The following is a 25,199-nucleotide window of genomic DNA, read 5'->3' on the forward strand; positions in this document are numbered from 1 at the left end:
AAGTGCTTTATTGAAAAATACTTATTTTCATATAAAATTACAGTAGCAGTAAGTAATCTTGAGAGGTTTTATAAATATTTTTGCAGAACACTATTCTAATTGAACAGTGTAAGTAAGTTCCATATTTCTTTCAGAGCAATATGAAGTTACCTAGTAACTTTGTTTATACTGATTCAATTTACAATTGAATTTTCTCCCTAATAAGATTATTCATTCAACTTTAAAACTGCTGGAACAATAGTGATTAATAAAGGTATATATAGATAATTCAGTAGCTGTTAAATTAACATTTTCTAATTTGTATAAATGGTACTATGTACTAATAAAAACCTAATTCTCCAATATATTTTTTAAACTTCCAGGAACACACCCAAAGATATTTAAAATATATCACCTTAATAAAGACACACGTCTTTTGGATAACTACCTCCTAAAGGAAGAGGTCATAATTTTTCATAATAATCCTCTTAATTAATTCAACTTGATTTAAAATCTTTACTTAGCCAGCTGATCCCTATCAACAAAAAATTGGAGAATTTAAAACACATGTCCAAAAGGTAGCTACTGGGGCTTTAACAATTTTAAAAAAGTACAAAAGCATCAAAGAAGATACTGAATTAAGTTCAGCCTAGAAGTTTTGTACTTAATAAAGTTCACATTGTAGAAAGTGCCATTGCAAATATACAGCAAAATCTGGGTTACAAAATCATGCTTTTTACAGCCCTAAAGTGCCACTTCTTATACAGGTTCACTCACACATTGCACACCAATCAAGCACTTGTCACACTGCACCACACCTAACGGGGAGAGGGAAGAATTACACAAAGGGAATGGGAGACTTGGACTAATAACCTAGGACCTTCAAATCTGGGCGCTCTGCCTTGTTACCTTTTAGGAATGCAAAAATCTCACACTCCTACCAAGTGTTTTAGGACAAAATACCTACTTTTGCTTTTCATGAGGGCCAGGTAGGAATGAATTGAAATACAGTTCCTCTGCTGGAACACGTTAACAGAGACCTCTTATACACACATTTGAGTACACTTTGTTCTCTGCAATTCTTGTAGTAGCTTTGCCAAAGAGTTAAAAAAAAATCCAAGTTTGGATTCTAAGCAGCCTTGATGGCAAGCACTGAAAGGTAGGGAAAAAGGCAGTTGGGATAAGTAAAAATATCCTAAGGATACTGGAAGGATTAAGGAAAAGAGCCCCATAATCTAGCATGCATTACATGATGCTGCTAAACAGAGTTTGTGAAAAGACAGTTTCAATACAACAGACTAACCTCAGTGGGAACCTCGGTCATTAGCTACATCTTGGAGACGGCGTAATAAGGCAGAATGATTTTCTGGGCAAATTCTTTTTGCAGGTGATTCACTTCCATCTTCCAGAAGAATCCCTCTCTTTTTGGTTGGCGTTTCTCCTGTCCGTATCATACTGTTAATTTCTCTCAGTCTCTGGGGGGTTGGGGGCGGGGGGTTAAAAATAAATATAAAAACTTTAAAATTCTAACACACATAGTTCAGTGTTAAGTCAAAGAACCTCAAATAAGTTAAGCAGTTTATCATGAAGAGTTTGAACATCTTTATAAAGGAACATACTACCAAATTTTATATCCTTCCAATTTCACTTCTCAGCTGGCTGACATTGATGACTATCTGGGATAGAGGAAGAGTATTTCTATTTTTAACAAGCTCCAGAGGTGATTTTGATGTAAGCTTTTCCACAATGTAAGAGTTCACAAATTTATGATTTTTTTTTTTTACAAAAGTTATAGAACATCACATTGTTATGCCACATTTAATCAGTTTCATACATTGCCATTTTCCTTTTTTAAAAAATAGCATGACTTTACAGTTATTAGGCCCTTTTTCCCCAGTCTAGTGTTACTCATTTTTTTAACAGCCATGGAATTTCACAAGAGAAGGCTTAATTCCCTAAGGCATCCATTGTAGGTAATTTATTAGTATGATCTAGAATTCTAGAATGTATTGATATTGGTTATACGTCATCCTTGGGAGAACTGAGAAAATCCAGGCAAATTATTTTCTGCATTCTCTGGTTCACATGAAGAACTCGGATTGAGAAAAACTTCGCCAGAGGGCTAGAGAGACTGGATTTATTTATAGGTGCCTTCAGCACTAAGTTTCTCCAAAGCCCCAAAAGTTAGCTATTGCATTATTTTCTGGTAGTTAAAAAAATTTTTTTTCATGTGCTGCTAATGTCATTGTCCATGTTTCCTAGTGGAAAGCATACTGAGCAGATTTCATATGCATTTATTATAGGAAATTTCAAACATATATGGGAAAGTAGAAGTGTATAGTGAACCCTCACATGACCATCACCCTACTTCAACAATTTTGGCCAGTCTTATTTGATCTATACCCCTCATTCATTTCTCACCCCCCAGATTGTTTAAAACCAAATCCTAGATATTTATTTTACTTTTATTTTGAAATAATAGGCTTTTCTGAGGTTTTAAATAAAACCACCAGTTTTTCACTATCAGTATATGCACCTTCTCAAATTTTAACCGTCTTAAGAAAGCTTTCCTCTGACTGACTCTTCTACTCTTTGCCTCCCTAAGTCTGTTCTGCACTTCCTATCTCTAGTCTCCCATTTACTTGAATATTCCTTAAATTGTTAATTGTATACACTAATTGTATAAATGTTATTTGTATATAATGTGTATACATCATTATATTATGTATATATTGTGCAGTGTATAATTGTGTACCTTACTATGCATAACACATTAATATACATTAATGTAGAACATACATTTATATATTGTACATTAACATGTATAAATTTATATACAGTAGTGTTTTTATACACCATAATTTATACAATATGTACATGACAGTTTAAAAATGAATAAATTCTTATTCCCCCCCCCAAAATTCATACAGAATACACCTTCTTGTCCTCACCCCATCCCTAGGGACACCTACTATTATCATTCATTCACTGAAAAAAATCAGGCTACTGTGTAGCTTTCTGCTCTTTTTCTAGGAATGCACTCATTAGAAATATAATGTACATTAAGTGGGGTTTGAAAAAAATTAAAATGGTATATTTTATGTACTGTTCAGTTAGCATTATGTCTTAGGTCTTCTCATATCAGTATATATAGATCACACCTCTTTAACTGCTATATAGTATTCTGTGGTAACCTGTATCTTAGTTTAATCCCTTATTGATGTGTTGTTTCCTCCCAACTGTTCAGTACTATAAGCACTGTTACCATAACTTATTACCTAACAAGTTGTACCAATTCACTGAAATTGCCCCAAAAAGTGTCACTAATGATCAGTCAACTTACCTGATCTTGTGTGGTATTTGGTAATTCTTTTCTCATGGTAGTGTAAATGTTAGGATATCATAGGTTAATTCTAGACCCAAGATACTTCTTGCTTTGCAATATTCTTCCTTGATCTCAGCTATCACCTATTAAGTTGTGATGACAAATCTTTCTCCAACCAACAGTCTAATACTGCTATCATTTATTGGAGAAATTCCCAATTCTGTGCTAGAATTGTTTTTTTGAAATATCCCCAGGTGGTGATAATATACAGGGAGGATTGAAAGCCACTGATCTGGACACAAATTTTTTGCACAAAATGTCTTTTTTTTTTTTTTTAAGTTTACACACAGTAAAATTCACCTGTTTGCTTAGTGTATCAGTAGTTTGTTCCTTTTTATTGCAAAGTAGTAGTCCATTATCTGAGTGTACCACAGGTTTGTTTATCCCTTAACCTGTTGAAGAACATTTGGGTTTTCCACTTTTTGGCAATTAGGAATAAAGTCATTATAAACACTCATGTACATGTTTTTGTAGGAACCTAAGTTTCATTCCACTTGGGTAAATACCTGGAAGTGAGATTGCTAGTTATATGGTAAAGATATGTTTACCTTTAAAAGAAACTACCAAACTGTTTTCCAGGTATAATGGCTATGTTATACCATTTTGCATTCTTACTAACAATATATAAAAGTTCTAACTGCTCCACATCATTGCCACTGATTTGTTATTCCCATTTTTTTTAGATTTTAGCCATTCTAGTAGGCACATAATGGGTGAAGTGTATTCAAATCTTTTGCCCACTTTTGAATTTGGTTGTTTTCCTATTGAATTCTGATAATCCTTTATATATTGTAGACACAAGTCCTTTATCAGATATGAGATACATACAGTTTTCTCCCAGTGTGACTTGTTTTTTCTTTTAAAGAGCAGAACTTCTTAATTTTGATGAAATCCAACTTATCGATCTTTTATGGATTGTACTTTACGATGTTGCATCTCATGTTCACAAATATTTTCTCCTATGGTTTCTCCTAGAAGTTTCAGTTTTAGGTTTTACCTTTAGGTCTATGGACCATTCTGAGTTAATTTTTTTGTATGGTACAGAGTATACGCACAAGTTTACTATTATTATTTTTGTGTATGGATATCCAATTGTTTCAGCATCATCTGTTGAAAAGGCTGTCCTTTCTCCACTAAATTGCTTTTGAACCTTTGTTGAAAATCAGTTAGCCATATATGTGTGTTCCATTTCTGGATTCTATTCTGTTCTATTAATCTGTATGTCTGTACTTGCACCAGTACCACATTGTCTTAATTACTGTAGCTTTATAGTAAGTCTTGAAATCAGAGTGTGAGTTTTCCAACTTTTTCAAAATTGTTTTAATCTAGTTTCTTTTGCATCTTCATATAAATGTTGGAACCAGTTTGTTAATTTATACAAACAGTTCTCCTGGGATTTTGACAGGAATTGGGGTGAGTTTATACATTAAGTGGGAGAAAACTGACATCTTGATATAGTTTTCCAATTCTTGAACATATTTCTGTCCATTTCTCAGTCTTTAATTTCCCTCACCAAGGTTCTACAGTTTTCAGGGTACGAATCTTGAACATCTTTTGTCAGACTTATCTCTAAGTATTTAATTTTTTAAAGCTATTTACATTGTTTTAAAAAATTTTTACTTATGATTACTTGTTGCTAGTATATAGAAATACACTTGGTTTTTATATATTAATCATGTAACCTTGCTAATCTTATTAGTTCCAGCAACTTTTTGTACATTTAGTCATTTTTCTGTGTAGAAAATTATGTAAACGGAGACAGTTTTATTTCATCCTTCTCCGTTTGCATGCCGTCTTTAAGTTGCTTTATTGTATATGCTAGGACCTACAGTTTTAATGTTGAATAGGAGTGGTGAAAGCAGATATCCTTGCCTTATTCTTTTTTTTTTTAATAGAGTTATTTATTTATTTATTTTTGGCTGCGTTGGGTCTTTGTTGCTGCACGCGGGCTTTCTCTAGTTGTGGTGAGCGGGGGCTACTGTTTGTTGCGGTGCACGGGCTTCTCATTGCGGTGGCTTCTCTTGTTGCAGAGCACGGGCTCTTAGGCCTGCGGGCTTCAGCAGTTGTGGCTCGCGGGCTCTAAACCGCAGGCTCAGTAGTTGTGGCGCACGGGCTTAGTTGCTCCCGCGGCATGTGGGATCTTCCCGGACCAGGGCTCAAACCCGTGTCCCCTGCATTGGCAGATGGATTCTTAACCACTGTGCCACCAGGGAAGCCCCCCTTGCCTTATTCTTGATTTTCGAGGGAGGGCATTCAATCTTTCAGCATTAAGTATGAGGTTAGCTGTAGAGTTTTTTTGTATACATTCTTTATCAGGTTGAGGAAGTTCCCTCTGAGTTTTTATCATGAATGAATGTTGGATTTTGTCAAATGTTTTTTCTTCAACTACCGAGATGGTATATCTTTACTTTTAGAGGGTTTGTATAGAATTGGCTTTATTTCTTCCTTAAATATTTGGTAGAATTTACCAGTGAAGCCATCTGGGCCTATAGTTTTTAAACTATAGATTCAGTTTGTTTAATAGATATAATTCTACTGAGACTACTTCTTCTTGAGTGTATTTTGGAAATTCTGACTTTCAAGGAATTTGTCCATTTCATCTGCATTATCGCATTTATTGGCAGAAAGTTTTTTATCCTTCATTATACTTTTAATGTCTGTAGGACTGGTACTGAATCTCTCATTTCTGGTATTGGTAATGTGTCATTTCTTTTTCTTTCCCAATTAATCTGCACAGAGATGTATCAATTTTTAAAATCTACACAAAACCCCTAGCTTTTAATGACCTTAATTTTCTCTATTTTTCAGCTATTTCATTGATTCCTGCTTTTTCTAGTTGCCTAAGGGTGAAATCTTAGGTCACTAATTTGAGACCTTCCTTCCTAATATAGATATTTAGTGCTATAAATTTCCCTCTTAGCACTGCTTTCATGGCATCTCACAAATTTTGATATGTTGTTTTCATTTTCATTCGGTTTGAAATATTTTCCAATTTCTCTTTTATTTCTTCTTTAACTCTTAGAGATTATGCAGTTTAGGTTCCAAAAATTTGGGGGTCTTCCTGATATCTTTCTGTTATTGATTTCTGATTTAATTATCTTGTGGTCAGAGAAAATACATTATTTAAATCCTTTAAAATTTACTGAGACTTGTTTTATGGTCCACAGTGGGTCTATCTTGGTAAATGTTACATGTGAACTTGATGCTGTTGGAGTATTCTATTAATGTCAGTTAGTCAGTTTGGTTGATAATGTTTACATCTTGAATATCCTTACTGATTTTTCTTTGTCTACTTGTTCTAGCAATTATCTTGAAATCTCTTGACTGTAAATGATTTTTTTCTATTTAAGACTGTATGTCCTCTCTCTAATTAGGAAATGACCTTCTCTATCGTTGATAACATTCTCTGCTCTGAAATCTGCTTTCAGATACCAATATTAATGATATTAATGTAGCCACTCCAGCTTTCTTTTGATTAGTTAGCAGAGTTTAACTTTGTCCATCCTTTTTCTTTTTAAAAACAGCTGTATTGTGATATAATTTACATACCATATAATTCAACCATTTGAAGTATACAAATCCATAGCTTTTAGTATGTTCCCAGAGCTGTGCAACCATCACCACATTGAATTTTAGGACTCTTTCATCATCCCAGAAAGAAACTTGATCCATTAGCTGAAACCCTCCATTCCCTTCAGGGGATCACTAGTCTACTTTCTGCTTCTATAAATTAGCCCACTCTGGACATTTCATAGAAACCGAAGTACAATATTTGTCCTTTTGTGACTGGCTTCTTTCACTTAACAACGTTTTCAAGGTCCATCCTAGTTGTAGCATGTATCAGAACTTCCTTTTTATTGCAGTAATATTCCCTTGTATGGATATAGATTTATCTGTTCATCAGTTAATGGGGCATTTGGGTTATCATCCTTTTACTTTAAACTATTTCTGTCTATATTTAAAGTGGGTTACTCATAAGCAGTAAAACAGTTAGGTCTTCCTTTTTTGTCCAGTCTTACAATTTCTGCATTTTAATTGGTATATTTAGACCATTTATATTTAGTTGCTGTTTGTTTGCTATCTTCTTCTTTTGGCCTTTTGAATTGAATATTCTTACTCCAGTTCATTTTTTCCATTTAACTTTTTAATCCATTTGGAATTTATTTGGTATAGGATGAAAATCTGCTAATAGAGGAGCATCAAAGCCGTTTCCACCAACTAAAATTGCCTTTCAGGGCTACTGCAGATTTATATTTCCAGCTTTCACAATTCCACTGGGTTATCATTGGAATTAGATTAAACCTATGTAATGGTTGGAGGAAACTGTATCTTTTTAATATTTGGTCTTCCTCTTGAAAAACATTAGCATATCTTCGTTTATTCCAGTTTTTAAAAAATCTCTTATTCAAGTTAAATAAGTTTTCTACACAGGATCAATTTATTCCAAGGCATGTGATACTTTGTTACTATTGTAGAAAATATAATGGAAGAACTTTTCCTAATAGATTTTTGCTGCTATCATTTTTACTTGTTTCCCCCAACTTTTTTTTCCCCCAAAAGATTTCAAGCCTACAGAAAAGTTAGAATAGTTCACCGAACACCCACTTATCTATCGTTAACATTTTACCACATTTGTTCTCTATATAATTTTCTTTTTAGCTGAACCATTTGAAAGTAAGTTGTTGACACTGGGGCATTTCATCTCTGAATACTTTAAAAACATATTCTCCTATATAATCTAGTACCATCATCAATACCAAAGACATTTAACAGAAATTTAAAGATAAACATTAATGTTAAAGTCAATATTCAATTTTCCCACTTGTCCCCCAAATGTCCTTTATAGCTGTGCTTTTCTATGCAGGATCCAATCAAAGATCATCATGCCTTGCATTTGGTTGTCATGTCTCTTTAGTCTCCTTTACTCTAGATCAGTACTCTCCCTACATCTATCTATCATCTATCTCTTCATGATACTGGCACTTTTTTGAGAGTCTAGGCCATGTGTTATATATGTGTTTCTCCTAAGCAATCTTTATAAATACAGATATCACTTAAGGACCTTTAAGATGCAGGTGCACTCCTTAACATAGCATATGATTCCTAGGGATCTAGGCTTACTGCCTCAAGAGCTTTGTTTCCCTTCCCTTATCTGCTTCATCCTGGATGCCCTTCCTTCCACCCCTCAGCATCTGCTAACTTTTCATCCATTAAGGCTTCACTCAAGCTTCCCTCCCCATTGCAGACTGAGGCAGATGCTACCACTTAAATCTGTGTCAATGTGACACTGTCCAAGTGTCCAAAATGCCCATTTCTCCCCTTAGACTAAGAATCCAGAGGACAGAGACACTTCCTGTCCCAGAAGGAGACACTTAGTAAATCAGTTAAGGGATCCAAATTTTCCTTCCCTAACAGAAATTTGGAATTTTAAAGTTTTACAAATGGAATAAAAAAATAAAATTCCAGATTTATAGCAGAATATTCAAACGTACAAATAGGAAAAGGGAGGAATGAAAATCCAGATCCCTTACCCTATTTCCAGCTCTAAAGTTCTCCCCCCAAACCCTTGTTTTTTGCTGCTTTGGGACTTACTGGTCACTCTTCCTTGACAGATCCCATCATTCGTGTGAGTACTGAGGGTTTCCCAACAACCCTGTTTCTAGAACCCTAAGCATTTTGGGGTTAGTAAAGGACAAGATTTATATTAGGCTCACCTTTGAAGGACTGTTGCTGAAGTAGTAGAAAATCTTTTCTCGAGGAGAAAGCATTGCTTCATTTTTATGCGGGGATATGTACACAGGATGATTTTGAGACAACTGTATTCGGCGAGGAGAGCCTGTTCTTACAAACGGATAGGGAGAGAGTGGAGGAGCATCCATCTGTTTAACAAAAAAAATTTCTAAGAAAGGTAAACGAAATTTCTAACCAGGTGCTTTTTTTTGAAAATGGTTATTTTTATTGAAAGAGTGAAGAGGTATAATAAACCAGTAGCTTTATGAATGGTAGATAGTGATGTATTTGCGGCAAAAATTAAACCTAAAGAAAACCATACAAATAGCAAACATCTAAGTGCTTTCTTTGTGCCAGTCACTGTTTTAAGCATTTTAAATACATGATGTCATTTAATCCTCATAACAGCCCTATGGGACTACTACTTCTAGTCCCATTTTATATATGAGGAAACAAGGTACAGAGGGAGTTAAATAACTTGCAGGGTCACCACAACTGGTAAGTTTTGGATAATTTGAACCTATGCAATCTGTCTCATATTACTATACTTAGTAGGGAATCCAAATATCATCTTATTCTTGTTTAATGCTTCACAACAGTAGAAATTATGTTGGTTAAGCACATTATTTCTGTTAGAGACTTCCTTAGTCTTACTTAACAAAAAGAATTATTTGTAAAACTAGTTTACACAGAAGCAGCTCAAACATAAATGATTCCTCATTCCTCACAAGTGAAAAAAGTGTGAAATAATCCTCATCAAACTTACTGCATTTGCCTGTGAGTACTTCATGGCAAATGTTTTAATTTGTTTTATGTAGATGTTGTTGTAGAACTGAATAAGGTCTCCCCTCTCCTCCTCTTCCACATCACTGCTGGCACCTGTGAGACGAGTAGGTGTAGGAGGGGCACTGCTAGGCTGTGGAACTGGCAAGGTGCTGCTTGACCTCATGACAGGACTGGAGTCTCTACTGGCTATAACCGGTGGAACAAAAAGTGTTAAACAGGAAGACTGCTACTGCAGATTGCTTTTAAAAAGAAAATTCAGTAAGATAAGGGTGAACGGCTACCTGCTCTACTTACTGAATAGCAGCAAATGGGCACTCATTCTTCATACCAAGGAGCAAAGCACAGATAAGATATTAGATACTAACTTTAGGGCTTCCCTGGTGACACAGTGGTTAAGAATCCGCCTGCCAATGCAGGGGACACAGGTTCGAGCCCTTGTCCGGGAAGATCCCACATGCCGCAGAGCAACTAAGCCCGTGCGCCACAACTACTGAGCCTGCGCTCTAGAGCCCGCGAGACATAACTACTGAGCCCACGCACCACAACTACTGAAGCCCGCGTGCTTAGAGCCCGTGCTCCGCAACAAGAGAAGCCACCACAATGAGAAGCCCACGTGCCGCAACGAAGAGTAGCCCCAGCTCGCCGCAACTAGAGAAAGCCCACGCGCAGCAACGAAGACCCAACGCAGCCAAAAAGAAATTAATTAATTAATTTAAAGAAAAAAACTAACTGTACTACCTTGCTATTAATGTAACAAGGGCTTACTGAGTAGTTTTAATTTACACCAAGCTTTCTAGGACCTGAGCCCTGCATTAAGTGGTATAAACCAACAATTCAAGATTGTGTTTCCATAGCATGGTTTCTGTTGACATGCCACATTTCTCTCAAACTCAGGTCAACAAATGCCTGCCTTCTCCATCCTTCGCTAATCCCTCTAGAGAAAAATGTTATGCACGATGTGCCTCAAAGCCATGGGATAAAGGACAAACAGCTCTGTGACTAAATTTAGAATTTGGTTTATTGTCCAACAAATCTTTTGCCAATAAAATATTTTCATAGTTTCTACAACAGTAATTTAATTTATTAATCCTTAGTCCTAGGCCTAAAAAATAAGAGAAGCTCTTAATTTCATTTTATAAGTTCATAAAGATCCCACTTACTTCTGTCTTTGTTTAGTTCTGTTGGAGAATTCTGATGGCTTCTGCTATCACTGCTGCCAGAATTTCTTCTTTTCCTTTTCCCTTTTATCAAAACACTTCTATATACCTTTAGACAGGTCATGAGAAGGGAACAGAAATGAGTTATTTATTGAGCATATCCTGGACTATGTGACTTTGACATGTTATTTAATTCTCACAACTCCATATAGTAATAGTTTTCCTACTCAGGGGAGGTTAATAAATGCAGCCAAGGTTACATGTCTATTAAATAACAGATACAGGATTTACATCAGGGCCTGTCAGGCTTCAACTTCCAAGTACTGCCTACAGTACTACAGAGCAGTAATAATATCCAATTGTAAAATCAAGTCATTCTAAGTCAAATATCAATACAAAGATCTCACATACCTACCTACCTCTTGAAACAAATGAATAGCATTAAAGGTAAAATGAATTTTAAAATTTCACTTAATGCTGTTTTGGTTAAATGTACAGCATTATGTTTCCTAAACCAGACTGAATTCAAGGTGACACAGAATCCAAACAGCTTCCTAATTTACATCTATCTTGTGATTATCTGAATTAAAAAGGAATCAATTATTTCACATCATTACCTTTTGGCGAAAAGAGAACTTAAACTAATCAAGATGTGTTGCTGTCTGTCAATAATTAAATAAGATTAAAATAAAGACTTCCCTTAAAGTAGAATCTTAGTTTTTTATCCTGGAGAAAAGGCCACAGAATCAACTGTAGTTAACTTTTTTGTATGCCTCAAAGACTTTGATCTTTATTTTCAGCCATGAGAGAAAATGTAGTAAGTTACCTGGCTCCGGGCCTGTGGCTGAGTCCTATAGCAACGCATAATATTCTGGAAGGACTTGTCTTCTTTTGTGACCTGGCAAAGAATAAGAGTACTCTGAGAGAGAATTTGACTTCCAGCATAATACTATGAGATGGTCCGTGAACCTGCTCCCCAGTGAAACTGGTGAAAATTATATTAAAAAACAATCATTTAAAGCCTCTGGAAATGGCCCTAAAAGGTATATAACAAATGAAGAAATATATATTCAAGAAAATCTACTAAAATTCAGTAACAACAGAGGGAATAAATGGTATTTGAGCCAAGACCTAGAATAAAAAATTATAGTAACAAAAAATTCATCAGAGGAATGAAAGACTAGACTTGAACTGGCAAAAAACATTTAGCAAATCTGAAGATGGAGTTGTGCAATCCAAAGAACAGAGAAAAAAAAAAGAATGAGGAAAAATTAACAGAGCTTCAGAGAAATGTGGCACACCAAGAGAGTGTGGGAGTACCAGAAGGAGGGGAGGGAGAGAAGCCGAAAGAAATGTTCAAAGAAATAAAGGCTGAAACATTCCCAAATTTATTTTAAAAACAATCTACATATCCACGAATTTTAACAAATTCCAAGTAGGACAAATGCAAAGAGCTCCATACCAAGACATATAGTAAAAAAGCTGAATGCCAAAGAAAGGGAGAATATCTTGAAAGCATCAAGAGAAAAGCAACTTTTTGCTTACTAGGAAACTCCGATAAAGTAACAGAAAACTTCTCATTAGAAACTATGGAGGCTATGAGATGATGGACAAAGTAAAAACTAAGAATCTGGTATCCAACAAAGTTATCTTTCATAAATGAAAGTGAAATAAATACAATCTCACATAAACATTAAGAAAGAAAATATGCTGCTAGCAGAACCATCTTACATGAAAATACTAAGGAAAGTTCTTCATACTAAAAGTAAGTGACCCCAGGACTTCCCTGGTGGTGCAGTGGTTAAGAATCCACCTGCCAATGCAGGAGACACGGGTTCAAGCCCTGGTCCGGGAAGATTCCACATGCTGCGGAGCAACTAAGCCCATGCACCACAACTACTGAGCCCACGTGCCTAGAGCCTGTGCTCCACAACAAGAGAAGCCACCGCAGTGAGAAGCCCGTGCACTGCAATGAAAAGCAGCCCCCGCTCGCCGCAACTAGAGAAAGCCCGCGCGCAGCAACGAAGACCCAACACAGCCAAATAAATAGATTAAATAAATAAATTAAATTAAATAAAAAAACAGAAGTTAAGTGACCCCACACAGTAATTCAAATACACGTGAAAAAACAAAGAGCAATGGTAAAGATTGTTATGTAACTGGAAAGACAGTATAAAATGCATATTTCTTCTCTTAACTGATTTCTTTTAAATTGTATAAAACAACATACATACATGAAGAAACGTGATATATATATTTGCCAAAAACAGCACAAAGGAGGAGATTAGGAGGAAAGCTATTCTAGGCTAAGGAAATGACTCCAGATGACAACTCAAATCCCCAGGAACCAAGAGAGAAATAAGGTAAATAAGTAAATGGTAAATAAGGTTAATATGATAAAAGCTATAAATAAATACTTGCACTCCTTTCTTCTCTCAGCTCCTTTAAAAGTCATAAAAATATTAAATAATAACAATGTGTTTTTGAATTTATAACATTTATGGATATAATATGTATAACAATACTACCACAATATAACAAAAAGGAAACAGTTACATAGAAGTAACACTTCTATATCTCACTGGAATTCAGTTAGTATAAATTTGAAGCTGGTTTTCATACGTAAAGATGTATATGTGGGGGTTGGAGGAAGTGGGGAGATGCTGATTGAAGGGTACAGATTTCCAGTTATAAGATGGGGAACTAATTTGCAGCATGATGACTATAGTTAACAGACTGAATTGTATACTTGAGAGTTGCTAAGAGAGTTGATCTTAAATATTCTTACTACCAAGAAAAAGTAGCTGGGTGGTAATCATAATGCAATATATACGTGTATCAAATCATCACACTGAACATTTTATACTTACACAATGTGATATGTCAACTATAGATCAATAAAGATGGGGCAAAAAAAGGGGGGGATAGAACAAAAAAAAAAAGTATATGGTAAGCCCCAAAGAAACCACTAAGAAAAAAAAGTTAAAAAGTCATCACTGAAATTAAAATGCCATGAATGCACGTGAAAATGAAAGCAGTAAAGGAGGAAGAGAGTATCTGAAAGACATGAGACATATATAAAAAACAAAAAGGAAAATGATAAATGTAAATCCAGTTACAACAATAATGTTAAATATGAATGGATTAAACAACAAAATCAAAGGCAGAAATTGTCAGACTAGATAAAAAAAGAGATCCAACTATACTCCGTATATGAGACACACTTTACATTAAAACAAACAGATATGAAAGAAAATGATGGAAAGAAGGTATGTCATGCAAACAGCAACCCTAAGAAAGCTGGGTGGCTATACAAATATCACACTACAAAACAGACTTTAAAACAAAAAATAAAAGTTACTAGAGATAAAAAGGGATATTTCATAATGATGAAGGGTTAATCCATCAGACAGGTACAACAATTAAAAACACACATGCACCTAATAACAGAGTACCAAAATATATGAAGTAAAAACTGACAGAAATGAAGGGAGAAATAGGCAATTCAATAATAATATTTAGAGAGTTCAATACCCCACTTTCAATAATGGATGGATACTAGATAGAAGATCAACAAAGAAACAGAAGACTTTAACACTATAAAAAACACTAAAAAACCTTACAGACATCTATAGAACACTCCATCCAACAACAGAATATACATTCTTCTCAAGTGCACATTGAACATTCTCCATTTTTGCTAGGCTACGAAACTTCAATAAATTTGAAAGGATTGAAGTGATTAATACAAAGTGTGTTTTTTGACCACAATGGATTGAAACTAGAAATCATTAACAGAAATTTGGGAAACTCACAAATATGTTGAAATTAACACACCTAGATAAACAGTAAGTCAAATCAAAAGAGAAATTAGAAAACACTTTGAGATGAATGAAAATGAAGACACAACATACCATAACTTATGAGATGCAGCTAAAGCAGTGCTTAGAGGGAAATTTATAGCTCTTAATGCCTATAGTAAAAAAGAAGAAAGATTAATTACCTAACCATTCATCTTAAGACACTGAAAAAAGAAGAGCAAAAACTAAGCCTAGGGAATTCCCTGGCGGTCCAGGGGTTAGGACTTGGTGCTTTCACTGCCAAGGGCCTGGGTTCGATCCCTGATCAGGGAACTAAGATCCCACCAGCCGTGTGGCACAGCCAGTAAAAACAAAACAAAACAAAAAAAACCAAAACTAAGCTAAAGCAAGCAAAAAGAAGGGAATAATAAAGATTTGAGCATATAATAATAAATGAAACCAAAATCTCGATCTTTGACAAAATCAACAAAATTGATAAACCTTCAGCAACACTGACCAAGATAAAAAGAGAGACTGTTAAATTACTACTGACAAAGAATAAAAAGGACTAAAAGGAATATTATGAACAACTGTGTGCCAACAAATTAGAAAGCCCAGAGGAAACAGACAAATTCCTAGGAAGACATACACTACCAAAACTGATTCTAGAAGAAACAGACAATCTGAATAGACTCATAACAAGAAAAAGAATCATCCATCAATAAACTACCCATAAAGAAAAGCATAGGTCCCAAACGTTCATTGATCAGAAAGTGAAATATGGTTAAGATAGCAATATTCCCCAAATTGATCTACAGATTCAACATAATCTCTATCTGAACCCCACCTGACTTTTTTGTGACAAGAAGTCAGAATTGACAAATTCATAAAGAATTTCAAGGGATTTAGACTAGCCAAACAAACCTTGAAAAAGAAGAAAAAAGTTACCAATTTTAAAACTTGAAACGTTTGTTTTAAAATGGGTAATGTTATGTGAGTTTTGCCTCAATAAATTATTTTTAAAAACAAAGTCAGATAATAAAAAGTGTTGGGCTTCCCTGGTGGAGCAGTGGTTGGGAGTCCGCCTGCCAATGCAGAGGACACGGGTTCGATTCCTGGCCCGGGAGGATCCCACATGCCGCGGAGCAACTAAGCCCGTGCGCCACAACTACTGCGCCTGCGCCCTAGAGCCCGCGAGCCACAACTCCTGAGGCCCGCGAGCCACAACTCCTGAGGCCCGCGAGCCACAACTCCTGAGGCCCGCGCGCCTAGAGCCCGTGCTCCGCAACGGGAGAAGCCACCGCAATGAGAAGCCCATGAACCGCAACGGAAAGTGGCCCCCGCTCGCCGCAACTACAGGGAGCCCACGCACAGCAACGAAGACCCAAAACAGTCAAAAATAAATAAAATTAAAAAAAATTTTTTTTAATTTAAAAAGTGTTGATGAGAATGTGGAGAAATAAAGACCTTCATATACTATCAGTGGAAATTTAAAATGGTGCAATGACTCAAATAGTTAAACACAGAGTTTACCCTATGACCCAGCAATCCACTCCAAAGTGTATACAGAAGCGAAATGAAAAGACGTCCACGCGGAAACTTGTATACAAATATTCATAGCAGCGTTATTTATAATAGCCCCAAAGCAGAAATAATCTAAATGTCCATTACTGATGAATGGTAAACAAAATATCATATATTCATACAATGGAATATCATATTCCAAAACTGACTGTGGTAATTGTCACACATAACTATGAATGTACTAAAATCCACTGAGCTGTGCATTTTAAATGAGTGAATTTTATCTCAATAAAGCTGTTAAAAGTGTTCTGAGAGTAAGGAAGTAGTATCTTTACTTTTTCCTTTAAATTCCTAATGGTACTCACCTTTGCCATCACATAAATGGCACACATTAACAACTGGTCCAGATGTCTGTCCATCATAAGTTCAGGACACTGAATTATGGAGAATTCAAAGCAGGTCCAGATTTTTTTCCTCAGTTCATCTGAAATATCCAATTTAGCACAAAGGTCCCGAAGACGGACACCTGCTAAGTGATAAACCTAGTAGATAAACAAAAATATCTCAAACTTTGTTTATCTAACCCTTGTATTTCCCAAGCTCTAGAACTGGTAAGGGTACATTTTTCTTTAGAAAAATTACCTTTCTAAAGAAAAGCGATAAAGAGCTGGTCTTCCTGGGTCTAATATTGCTGCTGGTTAAAGGTAGGCCTTGTTTCTGCTGTTGTCCACCTGGGGAAATCTGTTGAATGGCCACCTGACCAGGGACTTGCAAGGTCGTTCCTGTCACCTGTTGAGAGCTTAAACTTCCAGCCAGGGCCTGAGCACTGAGGGGCTGGATGGAGCCAGTCACAGCTTGTGCCTGCCCCCCAACATTGACTTGGACTGGGAAGAATGTTATTCCTCCATTTTCATTGGCAATGCCTAAAATTTGTTTCAGAGAAAAAAAGCATGAAGAAAATGTTGATACTATAAGATTCTCCAGGCAGAGGTTTTCAATTATTTCCCCTCCCAACCCCTTTCCCCCACTCTTCTCTCATATCATCATTCCAGCCAAATCTCGAGTAACTTTCTAATAAGTGCCACAGAGAAGGAACGCAATATTCAACTCTGCCTTCCTTACCTTGTACAGGAATAGTCACTGTTTGTCCATTGTTGGCTGTGACAGTGGCTGTCGCCATGGTGACCAAAGTCTGTCCAGGAACTGGTGTGACAGAAACAGCCTCCCCAGATACATTCTGCACAGGGACAGCATTGACTAGAGGCTGTGCGGGGATGCGGCCAGGTGTCCCTCCATCAGTGGGGCTATCATTCTCAACAAATAGCCGCCTTCTGGTAGAGCTGGCTGTTGGAGAGCTGTACCTATCGTATAATGTGGTTGGAGACGTTATGCCTAGGGTTAAAAAAAAAAAAATCATTTAACTCAAGGAGACAGATCTGACTTCCATCCTAGAAGTGATGTTCACAACTAATTAGTGTTTGAAATACTATATAATCAAAAAACAAAAATTACAGGAGTCACATCATAGCTACATTCAATGAATGAAAATTCAACTGAATACTATTAAGAGCACAATTTAAAGAAAGGATTTTTCTCTATGTGTCTCACAGTGTTCCCTTCTTCACTCCACCTTCTGCTAAATCAAACTAGACTTTGCCCTCCACTACCACAGGGTCCTGAGGACTGAGGGGCAATTTAAATAATTTTCTACCATATTCAATTTCTACAGAACACTCATGTAAGATGTGATTTCACTGTAAAGATACTACTTGATAAGAAGACTTGATGGATTTGATATTACTATGTGTCATCTGGGAGCATTTACCCCCTGTTTTAGGCATTTTCATCTTTGCCATTTTTTACATGTAGAAAGTTACTAAAATTCAATTCGGTTCTTTAGCAAGAATGGACATACATGTTTTGGATTCAATTAAGCTTAGTTTATTTTTTTTTTAAACAACTTTACTGAGATATGATCCACACATACTTCACCCACTTAAATTGTACAATTCAGTGGTTCTGGGTATATTACTAGCTTTCTAAAATTGTGGTAAAATACGTATAGCATAGGACTTGGCATTTCACCCGCTGTTAAGTGTACAGCTCAGCGGCACTGCATTCACAGTGCTGTGCAAACACCACCACCACCTTTTCCAAAGCTTTTTCAACATCCCACACAGAAACTCTGTTAACCATTATAGTTAGGTATTCACACCGTTGTCTGAATTTTTGAGAGGCATCCCTTTCCCTCTTCCATGTCCAGCTGTAAAAACTGCACATCACTGGGTTTTAAATATTAAAATCTATGTAGGGAGTTCATAAGAGGACTGACAGGAGTAGTTCTGACAGACTGTGGCTTAACATTATAATTTCCTGGTGATACAAAAGCAAATAAATGTACTAGATTTATATTTGGAACAAAGCTGCAGAGTTAGGAAGAATACATTAATTATGATCATTATCTCTGGATAAACAACAAGGTCCTATTGTATAGCACAGGGAACTATATTCAATATCCTGTGATAAACCATTATGAAAAAGAATATGTATAACTGAGTCACTTTGCTATACAGCAGAAATTAACACAACATTGTAAATCAACTATACTTCAATAAAATTTTTTAAAAAGTGTTTCAAGGACTTCCCTAGCGGTCCAGTGGTTAAGACTCCACGCTTCCAACGCAGGGGACACAGGTTTGATCCCTGGCTGGGGAACTAGGATCCCACATACTGCGTGGCACGGCCAAAAAAAAAAAAAGTGTTTCAAATTATGATCATTATCTCGTAAAATATTAAAAGACCTCATGAAAATGGAGAAGTGATAAGTACAAAAAAATGAAGTTTAAAGTCGAGTCCTAATCCATTGATTAGGGAAGGAAAAACTCTACAGAAATAGGACTGAGGAAGACCAGCTATCAGATCTATGGGTCTGAGTGGATAATAAGCAGAAAAATAAACCATTAAGCCATTATGCCTCCTCTTTCAAAAATGAGTAAGTTTTCATATAGATCATCCATATTCATTGAGTATGCACTGACACAGAGTGATTCCTCATTTTAAAACTGATCTTTCTTCTATAGCCAGTGCTTATCAATTACATTAAAAAGTTGATCTAGAAACAAGAATATCCTTCTAATGGAATCCAAGGATTTAGAACTCTCTGGATTTACAGAATTGCTTTTTTAAAAAGTAGTTTTATCTGAAGTATGTAAACTTAAACGTTGCACCTGGCAGATGTTATAAAGAACTGCCTAAAATGTAACCAGATGAAAAGCAAAACTTCCCTTTTCTGTACCTCAGGGCCAGCAATGCTGTTGTATTAACCAGGGTAGCACTGCTCAACTGACAAGAGTCAAAGCTGAACATGCTGGGGAATTCCCTGGCAGTCCAGTGGTTAGGACTTGGTGCTTTCACTTCCAGGGCCAGGGTTCAATCCCTGGTCAGGGAACTATGATCCCATAAGCTGCAAGGCGCAGCTAAAAAAAAAAAAAAAAAAGCTGAACATGCTCAGGCCATTCAGTCCTCTTAACTCAATGGCTCATCTGTACCTAATTAGATCATACACTCTACCTTTAAGAAGATTTTTCTGTTTCTTTCGATTTTAAAAGTAATACATATTCATCTTAAAAAATTTACAGAAATCACCTAGAATTCTATTACCCAACAATAATCATTAGTCGTTTGGTTTTTCCATTTCAGCCCTTTTGCATGCTTATAGAAAAAAAATACACTTAAAAAATAGGAATCACATTAATATACAGCATTCTATCTATTTTAAAAGGCACTTGACTTTTCAACGCATTTTCCTGTGTTCTTTAATATTTTTCAAAAGCATTAAAGTGATCCATGTGGTACTATAATGCACAGAATATTTTCTTCTATATACATCCTACTAACTTCACTTGTAGTTTTAGATGGAATTTAAATCTCCAGATGCTAGGCCCCAAAATACTTCCTTTAATATTTTAAACTTACTTCTTCCAAGTCCTCCAGCATCAGCACGAACTTCACTCACCCTTCTGGGAGTCAAAGGGGAGCCAGCAATACAAATTTCATCCGCTCTTTCCAGGTTCTGAGGTGGCATGACCTATTAGGGAATGTTTATACAGAATGCCATTATTCAAAAAAGTATTGTAATTAGAAACATAATAATAATCTAAGGCAAAAGAAAACTATCTTGGCTCATCAGTTATTCCACCTAAATAAAATCCCCTGTCTTTTCCACTTTCATACTGAAGTTAAAAAAAATTCTGGCAGGCTTAAAAAATTCAAACCTAATAATTGGATACTAAATATAAATTGACCTTCATTACTGATTTGGAGAATTAGACAACCATTTTAAGGTATAGAAACCTGATTAGAAAATCAAGAAAGAACACTGAATTCTTACTCTGTCACTGAAACCTTGGGGCAGTCACAAATTATTTCTGACTCTTGGTTCCTCTTAGATATAGGGGTGATTGTACCAAATTAAACCCAGCTATTACCCTCCCATACTCATGAGGAAGATGCTAAGTTTAACTGTGGTCGGTGAAAGAGAATTATGAATAGACTAGATATTGATATACTTTTATCATAGAAAGTGGTTAACATCATTTCACAAACCTCTTCGCATGTAGGAACTCTGTTTTCATTGTCTCTAATTCTGTCCCATAGTGGAGACTCTGGTTTCCATGCCAAATGATCCAAGATCTGTTCTTCAATCTGATTAAGGTGTTTTACCACCTCTCTACAAAGGCCATCTTCTGCTCTAATGAATACTTCTATCACCTGAAATTTTTAAAAATGTCTTGGTTTGTTTAGTAATAATAATTTTTTAACAAAAAAAATTGTTCAAGTGCAAAAGCAAAATCGGTAAACTTATTTTTTTTACATATTTATAGAAACAAGTCAATTTATCAAAAATTATAAGTTTAAAGAATAATACTATTTTGAAACAGCTGCTCTTCCTTTCACTATCTTTATAAATAATTATTTAAACTGCATGTATGAATTATATAAAATCTTTTGTATAGTGATACATTTCAAAAATCTTTAAATTAAAAATTTCAAAAATCTTTAAAGAACATGCCTTGTCTATTGAGATTAAAAAACATTACTCAAAATTTCATATTTATTTTTTTATAAATTTATTTATTTATTATTATTTTTTTTTGGCTGCATTGGGTCTTCGTTGCTGCACATGGGCTTTCTCTAGTTGCGGTGAGCCGGGGTTACTCTTCACTGTGGCGTGCGGGCTTCTCATCGCGGTGGCGTCCATTGTTGCAGAGCACGGGCTCTAGGCGCACGGGCTTCAGTAGATGTGGCACACGTGCTCAGTAGTTGTGGCTCGTGGGCTTAGCTGCTCTGCGGCAGGTGGGATCTTCCCGGACCAGGGCTCGAACACGTGTCCCCTGCATTCGCAGGCAGATTCTTAACCACTGCGCCACCAGGGAAGTCCCAAAATTTCACATTTAAAAACTCTGAACATTCAGTCTATGCCACTATAAAAATTAGTTTTGACTACTGTAGGAGAATTAAATCCATACACTAAATCAATATTAAGAGGGAAATCAAATCAATGCTATAACTCTGTGCCTCTATACAACATGTGAAAAGAAGTTTTTTTTTTTGAAAGACACTTTCATTTAATTTTCATAAAATAAAAAAGAAGGTTGTGGGGATTTCCCTGGTGGTCCAGTGGTTAAGAATCTGCCTTCCAATGCAGGGGACACAGGTTTGATCCCTGGTCGGGGAACTAAGATCCCACGTGCCACAGGGCAACTAAGCCCGTGCACCACAACTACTGAGCCCGCGCGCCTCAATGAAAGATCTCGCATGCCGCAACGAAGATCCTGCGTGTCGCAACTAAGACCCGACGCAGCCAAATAAATAAGTCAATATTTTTTTTTAAAAAAGAAGGTTGCTATCACGATTAGCGAGTGATATGTTTGCTACTTTTCTAAAACCTCCTTAGCTCATAAAATGAAAGTATTCTAAAAGACTTTATCAGATAAAAGGAGGAATTATATGAAACCTTTACACAAAATAGGTCTATATAATACATTGAAAGAATATATATAGTTCTTAAGACTCCTATTTCTTCTCTGCTCCCCATTTAGAGTGGAAATCATTAAATATGTAATTAAAAATAGAAGAAATATACTCATATATTAAAATTAATTAGATGGCTAACCACAGGAAGTGGATCTCATCTATAATTTCCTTATCAGTTTCAGATTTTTAAAAATACCTTGTAAAAATGATAAAGTGGCACATCAAATATTTCAGTAATACATGGAAAATTCCCAGGAGGCTTATAAGAAAAAGTGACGACCTCAAGGCAGCAGGCCAAGAGCGATCTGTGGAATGCATCTTGTTCCAGAATGCCCTATTAAAAAAAACAAAGCTTTAACATTTAGAAACCTTTATATACCCTTCTGTATGTTTTCAAAATAAAAAAATTGTCCTAAAACAGCCTTTTAAATTCCTACAACCATATATAGCCATATACTATTTTTATTGAAGTACAGTTGATTTACAATATTATATTAGTTTCAGGTATACAGCCTAGAGATTCAGTATTTCTGCAGATTATACTCTAAATAAAGTTATTACAAGATAATGGCTATAATTGACTGTGCTATACAATATATCCTTGTTGCTTATCTATTTTTATACATAGTAGTTAGTATCTGTTAATCCCATACTCCTAATTTGCCCCTTCCCCCTTCCCTCTCCCCTTTGATAACCCAAGTTTGTTTTCTATATATGTAAGCCTGTTCCTGTTTCGCATATTTTTTAGATTCCATATGTAAGTGATATCATACTGTATTTTTCTTTCTCTGTCTGATTTATTTCACTAAGCATAATATTCTCTAGGTCCATCCATGTTGCTGCAAATGGCAGAATTTCACTCTATTTTATGGCTCAGTAACATTCCATTGTATACACAGCCATATTTTTATATAGAATAAGAGAAGTGTAAACAGTTACAAGGAGTTAGAAAATTATTTGTCAATTTTACAATTTTCTCTAAAATGTTATTTAAAAATTAATTTAAAAAAAATTATTTTTATTGATGTCATTAAAAGTAATATCACTTGTACAATCCAGAAAAATAATCTTAGCCAAAGATCAATGGTTGAATATTTATGTTAAACTCCTATATAGTCAATACTCAATTTATTCTATACATGGCTTGAATTAAAACTCTATGTTATTTAAAAACCTCAATTAAGGTTAAGTCTGAATGTTTTAATCCTTGACTACAGAGTCTTCCTACCCACAGAAACTGCTGCAATGAGAAACACTAAGCGGGGGACTGGAGGTAAGAGGACTCAGAACACAAGTTTCCTTAGACGCCAATCTTATTCCCTCAAAGCCATATATTATTTTATCAATAATGGCTTTTTTTTTGGTGGGTGGGGCTGAAAGGAAACTACATTTTATTGTGGTGCTCAGTACATTAGCTATGTACTCACAGATAAATCCATGTCTCCCAGTCTTTTTTGTTCCTGCTCAATAACAGATTCTAATACTTTATAGTAAAGCATCTCTGCAAAACGAAAATGTTTGCTGGCAATTTCTGCATAAATAATAAAAAACACAAAAATCACATGCAAAGAATATAAATATTGTGGAAAATGAGGGTCCATCCCAACCCCTACCGCAGAATAAAATTTAAAAACCAACCCAACACTTCATATACACGCACTTCCTACAGTTGCTATTTCAATCATCCCTAAGATTCCTTAATTTCTTCTTCATGGTAACACTGAAATTTTTCTAAAATTGTGAAATGAAATTTGCACATAAAAACTGCAATAGCATTCCATCAAGATTCACACTTTTTTTTTTTTTTTTGTATTTTGAATAGAGCAGCTCTATGCTAAGAGGTATGTAATTGGTTTATTATTCCACTCCTACTTGGTATTCATACTTCATGACATCAAACAACTCCAGTGGGTCTGGGCATGTAACAACTATTATATTCTGTCCTTGTTCTTAACATTTTGAAGAATCACTATAGTTCTATACTGAAAATCCAGTCTACAAATGAAAACCAAAGATTTTTTTAAAGTGCCAGAAGTCCAACATAATAAAGATTATCAGTCTAAAATTTCTCTCTTATTGAGAATGGCCCAGAAATCAGTTGGTTGACAGAAAAGTTGGACATCCATATTCTGGCCCTCAGTCTAAAGTCAAATTTTTTCTTCGTATTTCTGACCCGGTTTCCAAGAAAGGAATGCATGTAGTTAAATTTCAAAGATGAGAACAATATAGATAATATTAAGCCTTACCTTTAGCACAATTACTGATATCCTCATCTGGCTGGGAATGCTGAGAATATATTTCATACATTTCCTTCAATCTGTTGGCTATAGCCTGGGTTGGATCTCTGGAACACGTCCTAAAAAAATAAGAAGAAATTATCTGATTTAAAGGTTTTGTCAAGTCACAAAGTGATAAACTATTTACAACTCTGTAATTTCAGAGTAATTTTAACCTGTAAATATAAAATACTTCAAACAGAAACTATACACTTCCCTATTAATCCAGGAGATCCCATAATTCCTTATCAAAGGTGTTAGTATTACCATTTGCATGAAAAAATATTTCTTTCATGGAGCTGTACCTTTTACTGCAGTTAAGTTTAGCAACTTTGACCGGTGCCTATTTGATGTGCGTGACCCACCTAGCCTACACATCTGCAATCACTGATGACAAACAAAATTACCCTCAACTGTTTCCCTAGAGGGCAGTACAACGCTTATTAAGAACTCCTAGAAGAAAATGGAATGAAGGGGTATATGATCTATACTACAACAAACTTATATAAATCATTACTGGCATTCT

At 35.5% G+C, this 25,199-nt stretch overlaps 1 protein-coding gene across 2 annotated transcripts in view; it reads right to left on the bottom strand.

Moving 5' to 3' along the window:
- Positions 1-53: 53 nt before the first annotated feature.
- The window catches only part of RBL2 (RB transcriptional corepressor like 2), a 48,757-nt gene continuing 23,611 nt past the window's right edge, over positions 54-25,199 (bottom strand). The window contains exons 10-22 of one of the 2 annotated variants that reach the window (XM_061174437.1): positions 24,644-24,753; positions 23,825-23,928; positions 22,594-22,731; positions 20,967-21,131; positions 20,337-20,448; positions 17,484-17,753; positions 17,004-17,284; positions 16,727-16,903; positions 11,864-11,935; positions 11,041-11,146; positions 9,861-10,066; positions 9,079-9,243; positions 54-1,454 (exon numbers count right to left, since the gene is read on the bottom strand). In XM_061174437.1, the coding sequence (XP_061030420.1) occupies positions 1,284-1,454; positions 9,079-9,243; positions 9,861-10,066; positions 11,041-11,146; positions 11,864-11,935; positions 16,727-16,903; positions 17,004-17,284; positions 17,484-17,753; positions 20,337-20,448; positions 20,967-21,131; positions 22,594-22,731; positions 23,825-23,928; positions 24,644-24,753 (2,077 nt within the window). In that variant the 3' untranslated portion in view covers positions 54-1,283. The remainder of the gene's footprint in view (positions 1,455-9,078; positions 9,244-9,860; positions 10,067-11,040; positions 11,147-11,863; positions 11,936-16,726; positions 16,904-17,003; positions 17,285-17,483; positions 17,754-20,336; positions 20,449-20,966; positions 21,132-22,593; positions 22,732-23,824; positions 23,929-24,643; positions 24,754-25,199) is intronic. The other variant, XM_061174438.1, reaches the window with a different exon arrangement.

Source organism: Eubalaena glacialis, chromosome 18 (genome assembly GCF_028564815.1).
Source record: "Eubalaena glacialis isolate mEubGla1 chromosome 18, mEubGla1.1.hap2.+ XY, whole genome shotgun sequence".
Lineage (NCBI taxonomy): Eukaryota > Metazoa > Chordata > Mammalia > Artiodactyla > Balaenidae > Eubalaena > Eubalaena glacialis.